Source organism: Fukomys damarensis, unplaced genomic scaffold (genome assembly GCF_012274545.1).
Source record: "Fukomys damarensis isolate Sample0158 unplaced genomic scaffold, DMR_v1.0_HiC HiC_scaffold_9, whole genome shotgun sequence".
NCBI classification, from domain to species: Eukaryota; Metazoa; Chordata; class Mammalia; order Rodentia; family Bathyergidae; genus Fukomys; species Fukomys damarensis.
Window position 1 is genome coordinate 23,105,438 of NW_022900921.1, and position 6,123 is coordinate 23,111,560.

The following is a 6,123-nucleotide window of genomic DNA, read 5'->3' on the forward strand; positions in this document are numbered from 1 at the left end:
CGCCCTCCCCCGCCCGCGCCCTCCGCAGCCGCCTCCCGGCCCGCCGGCCGCTGAGTCACCGCTTCCACAGGAGCCGGCTCAGATTTCCTGCCCCCTCGCCCTCTCTCCCGTCATTAATATTGGTGACGGTTCAGCTGGCACACGATGGCCGCCTTCTCCACACGTGGCTCCCCCTTTCCCGGCTCCTGGCTTCCCGCTGACCTGGGGCTCCCAGGTTGCCCCAAATCCACCTGTCCCGATTAGGCCTCAGCTTGCTTTTTAGCCCTGGAAGCTGGAGTCCTGGCTCTTTGGCTGCTGGCGTATCCACCCACACCCATCCTGCCCACTAAGGCCCTGATCCTGAGATTCCTCTCCTCCTCCTAACTCCCACCATCACTTACTTCTGGCTTCATACCTTCCCAGAAACTTGCTGCGGCTGCCTCACCTTGGCGAATGTGGTCCCAGTCTCAGGCTCTGTATCTGGGCCTTTCTCTACTGGCCACTCAGCTTTCTAATGCAGTGACCAGCCCGCTGCCTTCCTGCACTTCAACCCAGCTCCAGACTTACCTGTGGGCTCCACCTACCTGGTGGAGAAGGGTTGTGCTCCTGGATGGGACACTCAAGGCCGGGAGGGCCTCCTTGGTGCTTATGCCTCATGTCGCAGGCATGTGGCAGCCACCACTCCCTGGATGGGGATGTCAGGCTCCCCCCATGCTGTGTCCTCTTCTGAGACTGTTCTTCTCTTTGTCCCTGTGCTGTTTACTGGCTCTTCCTTCAACAGCCTCCAGCCTTCCCTGGCCCCGAAGTGTTCCACCCCCCAGCCACCCCTCCATCAGCCTCTGTTCACCATCTGCTCCCCTGGGTTGTCAGTCTGTCCTGGTGCCTACATGCCCTATCAGCCTGGGAGCTTATGGGAACCAATCCTGGATCCATCTTTCCATGTGTCTGGCCAAAGGGCAGTAGGATCACCAAAGAAATGGAACGATGGCTCTGACCTACAGACTTCCTCCAACCTCCAGCCAGAATGATGCAGGTCAGGCTGGGGAATCAAGGTGCCCTAATCTGGCCGAACTTCAGTGCCCTCATCTATAAAATGGGAATGGTAATGCTGGCACTTAAGGATGTTAGTTAAATGTTAGTCCCCTCCCCTTTGAAGCTAGGTCATGTATCACTCCACCGCTGGAGACCTTCGGCCTCAGCCTGGGACCAGAGAGCAACAGAATAGCTTCCTTGGATTGCTCCACCTCTGGTGCCAGCCTCGTACATCTCTGGCCAGAGTAGGACACATGCATTGAACCTTATGTCAGATGTCCCGGCCCTTGGTTGTAGTAACTCCTGCTCTGACCCCAAGCCCCTGCATGCTCAGGTACCACCCTGCTACTTGCCACTTCTCTGAACCCACGTCCATGTGGACCAGTAGGCAGCACTTCCTCTTACTCCATAGAGTTGTTGAATATCTGGTGTCATGTGCTAGACATTTTTCCCTGGAGACTCAACGCACATCAGATTTTTCTCATCAGCCCCTGTGTATGTGCTCACTAACAAGTCCTCTTGGGGGCTATGAGCCTTGAAACCCTTTCAGGGTAGAGGGTACTTTGTTAGGACCAATTTGGTTGTAAGTAACTGAAATTCAAAATGCTTTCAGCAGAAAGGGAATTACTTTTGGTTTAAATAGCTAAAAAAGGTCTAGTTTTTAGGAAAGACTTCATCTAGTGGCCCGATTGTTTAGATGAAACAGGACTGCCACTCTAGTTTGGAAAAAAGAAGGTTGGATGTGGGAGTAGGAGAAAGAGGATCAAGTTCCACTAAGTCATCGAAGGTCTAGGGTGGATAGTCACTTTCTCTGACTGAAGCAGTTGAGTTGGGGCCAATCACAGGTGATTTTTAAATCTCTATAGGTGATCAGGGTCATACAGGAGTAGAGGTGAGGTCAAACTCAGGTATGACCTGTTAGCTTTTTACCCACTCCTTGAGTTTATGGTGGGGACTTGTGATCACTCTAGGCCTGTGGTTTTTCCTAAGGGGTCCTCCCTGTTCTGGAGTGATGGGAATTCCAAGCAAAAGCCCTATTTCTCAGCCCCTGAAGTCAAGCCAGGCCTGGAAAGAGCATGTGTGCTGAACACTGTTAGTTCCTTGCACATCCAAAGTCTCATTTTGTGCCCATAGTGGCCCTGTGGACCTGGGTAGGTAAAGGGTTTTGGCAAGCAGCACCTGTTCTTCCTCATCTCCCCACAGACTTCTCTGGCACTGGTTAAAGAAGAAGTGAGCTGCAGTGGTGAGGGCAAGTTCAAATCCTCGCCCTGCCATTCACACGCCCTGTTGCCTGTTGGAGCTCTGTTTTCTTCCATGAAATACATAGTGGATGTGGAAATGTCTGTCTGTGGTCAGCAATCAATAAATGCTGAATAAAGGTATAGGGGAAGCCAAGTGGGATAGGTGAAGATCTCTAGCCCTTAGCTCATTCTGTCCCCTTAGACAGCTTGTCCCACAGCGGGAACATCCTGGGATATCTCTAGGACATTTTTAAAGTACCTAGAAGGCAGAGTCTGTTTTCTTGTAGACTCTTTTGTGTGTTACCCTTACTGTATTCATCCTGGTGAGTCTCCTAATCATTTAATCATAGATGCTCTGGGCATCCCTGTCTTTGGCTTAGCCATAGGGCAACTAAGGAAACATTCCTGACCCCGAGTGCCTGGTCTAAGGAGGAGGTAGGCAGGTATGAAATTTCTCAATTGAGCATGGTTTGGGATGAGATGGGTGCCCAGAGAGTTCAGGAGATAGAGTATGAGGGCCCAGTAAAACTTGGTGCATGGATGGAATATTGGAGGAAGAAGAGAAATTTCCCAGGGAGGCAAATGACAGCCAGGGAAGGATTCCTAGAGGAGGCAGCCACAGAACCCAGCCTTAAGGGATGAAAATAGTTTCCCAGGCGGTGGCAGTTATGGTAGGGTGCGGAAGCAGCACGGTGTAACCATTGTTCAATTTGCTCTGGCTGTTTTGTCCATATGAGGTAATGAGCTTGGGCTCAGGTTGAACAGGCAGCTTCCAGCATTGTCCATGGGGAACGCAGAGCCCAGAAACCCTCTCTGTCAACCTGCCTTGCACATGTTCCCTGGTTTCCCTCACAGTCGTCCCTTACTGCATCCCAACCCACTGTGTGCTCTGGGTCCCAATGATGTCTCCCAAGCCAGCCCATGTTCTGCAGCCTTTGAAAGATGTCATCCTCCAAAGAGTGTTTTCCTACCCAGCCTGTCCCTTTCTGCAGAGTTCAGCACTCTGCAAGGCCCAGGCTTGCCCTCTGCTCAAAGGTGAACGTTCCTGGAAGCTCTAGCCCGTTTTCCACTTCAAACAAAAGGCTGGAACCTGCACCTCAGTCTCCACACACGGCCAGACTGCTGGGCTTCCAACTTGGCTAGGCGGCCATCCGGAACAAGGAGTGGGCCTGGCCTAAATTTGGAGATGTTAGTTGGAAATTCAAGTGCTGCTAATTTGGGCCTTCCAACTCTGTATGTTTCCCACTCTTCCCCATCGAGCAATCCGCTCTTCTCCCCACCACCCTTTGTCAGGCAGACCCAAGGAGGCAGGCCAGGCCAGCTCTTTTAGAACTACCTGCTCTTCAAAAATAACATAGCAAGTTCCTACTGTGTGTCAGACTGGTTTATAAGAATCATTCCTCACAACGTGTCTGTGGCACAGAAGTCATTGTTCCCATTTGATGGGTGAGGAATCTGAGATTTGGAGAGTGGAATTAGCCAGCCAGAGGTCACACTGGAAGTATTCCAGTTCATTAGGCTACTGACTCTGAATCCAGTGCTCCTTGCCCTCTATGCCTAGTATCCCAAGAGAGTTCACACATCTGCCCAGGAGCCCAAGATCTCAGAATCAAGGGTTTGGAGTTTGGCCATGCTAAATCTCTTATTTTTGGAAGCTTTCATTCTACTTCATACAAAGTATTAAAATGTACCACATCCCACATTATGGTAAATGCAATTTACATTTAACTGTATCACATTGGAGTTGAGCTGCAGTCGAGTGGCTGAGTTAATGTCAGGTTTTGTGCAAATCTGTCAGAAATAATTTCTGTTGCAAGTGACAGAGCACAATATCAACTAGCTGAAAGGAAATGTGACAGTATTGGCTCACATAATGGTGAGGTAACTTGAGCCTCAGATGCGGCTGGTTCTAGAGCCCAAAAGATGTGACCAAAACTTGATTTCTCTCCCTTTCTTCCTATTGGCTTTGCTTCCCTAATGTTGGCATTACTGACAGACAGGATTTCCCCTCATGGTAGTAAAATGGCTGCTTCCACTTTAGCCTCAAACTCCTTAAATTTGAATCTGCTTATGTTTTTTGAGGTAATTTATATGAAGGCCTCAAGCAACACTGTGATTGGATGGCTTGGATCACATGCCTGCTTGTGAACCAATCACAGAAACTGAGCAGTAATAATGTTTTGATTGGCCAAGTCTGGGCCTCTGTAGTAGGGGGTGAGGTGGAGTCCCTGGCTCTGAGGGAAGAGAGTGGAGAAGTAGTATCCTGAATGACAGTGGGCGTCTGTTACCTAATTGGAGGATAGGGAAAGATGCAAGGGCCAATAACAAAAGGCAACTCCACAGAAGTGAAAAGCTTACTTTGAGCCCTCTCTGCTGTGCTGCCCAGCCCTGGCCACTTGCCAAAGTCCTCTCCACAGGGTGGTTTCCCTCATCCCTGCTGTTCCCTTTATCACCTTTTCCTGACTCTTTTCTGGCTAGACTTTAGTCAAGTTCTTCCTGTGTCTATCTGTACTTCCTTGTCAAATCTAGTTTCAGCAAAACCCTGCTAAGTCAGTTTAACAAGGACACTGTACCCTTAATAACTGATCCTAGGTTGATTTAGCTAGATTCCCCCTTACTAGTGATGTTTCCTCTTGGTGGTTTTCCACCAGTGACTCTTGTTGATCCTCGGTTGTAAACTCTCACTTGCCCGTGCTGTGGTGGGAATTGAGTCCAGTCTCTTCCCTTCACTGCACAGTCCCATTGCTATGGACCTTGTATGTGTCACAGTGGTCCTGAATGTCATCAGCCTTCCCATGCTTTAACAAGAATTACTGAATAATTTCATTTTAATATTGCACCTCTTTTCCCTGTAGCCCGATGGCACCAGCAAGGAGTGTGTCTTCATAGAGAAGGTTCTGGAGAATAACTATACTGCCCTGATGTCGGCCAAGTACTCTGGCTGGTACGTGGGCTTCACCAAGAAGGGGAAACCCCGCAAGGGCCCCAAGACCCGGGAGAACCAGCAGGATGTGCACTTCATGAAGCGTTACCCCAAGGGGCAAGCCGAGCTGCAGAAGCCCTTCAAGTACACTACGGTGACCAAGCGGTCTCGGCGTATCCGCCCCACGCACCCGGGCTAGGCGGCCCTGTGGCCACTGCAGGCCCTTCTGGCCACACTCATACTCCCAGAGAACTGCATCAGAGGAATATTTTTACATGAAAAATAAGGAAGAAGCTCTATTTTTGTACATTGTGTTTAAAAGAAGACAAAAACTGAACCAAAACTCTTGTGGGGGGGTGAAAAGAATTTTATTGTTGACTTGAAACCCCCAATGACAAAAGACTCACTAAGGGACCCTTGTCAGCCCGTAGGTGCTTGCCTCTGTCTAGGAGTAGACAGCTCCAAACTTGTCCCCAGAGGAGGACTTGAATGAAGAAACCAACACTCGAGAAACCAAAGTCCTTATTCCCATCTAGGAGTAGACAGCTCCAAACTTGTCCCCAGAGGAGGACTTGAATGAAGAAACCAACACTCGAGAAACCAAAGTCCTTATTCCCAAAGGTTCTAAAAAAAAAAAAAAAAAAAAGGAACAAAAAAGAAAAACAAAGAAAGTAGTACCCTCTATCCCTAACAAACTCCCCCCTATGACTTTCCCAATCTATCCTTGCCCCAAAACTCCAACAAAAATCGCTCTCTGGTTTGCAGTCATTTATTTATTGTCCACTGCAAGCTGTCCTGAGACACCGCGCAGGGAAGGCGTGCCCTGGGAATTCTCCGCGCCTCGACCTTCTGACGACAGACGGCCTCGTCCAATCATGGTGACCCTGCATTGCTCGCAGTTCTGGAGGATGCTGCTATGGACCTTCCGTGACTCACGTGACCTAGTAC

At 49.6% G+C, this 6,123-nt stretch overlaps 1 protein-coding gene across 1 annotated transcript in view; it reads left to right on the top strand.

Moving 5' to 3' along the window:
- Fgf18 (fibroblast growth factor 18) overlaps nt 1-5,696 on the top strand; it is a 33,398-nt gene extending 27,702 nt beyond the window's left edge. The window contains exon 5 of the mRNA XM_019207226.2: nt 5,108-5,696. Coding sequence (XP_019062771.1) covers nt 5,108-5,374 — 267 coding nt within the window. The 3' untranslated portion in view covers nt 5,375-5,696. The remainder of the gene's footprint in view (nt 1-5,107) is intronic.
- Nucleotides 5,697-6,123: the final 427 nt, after the last annotated feature.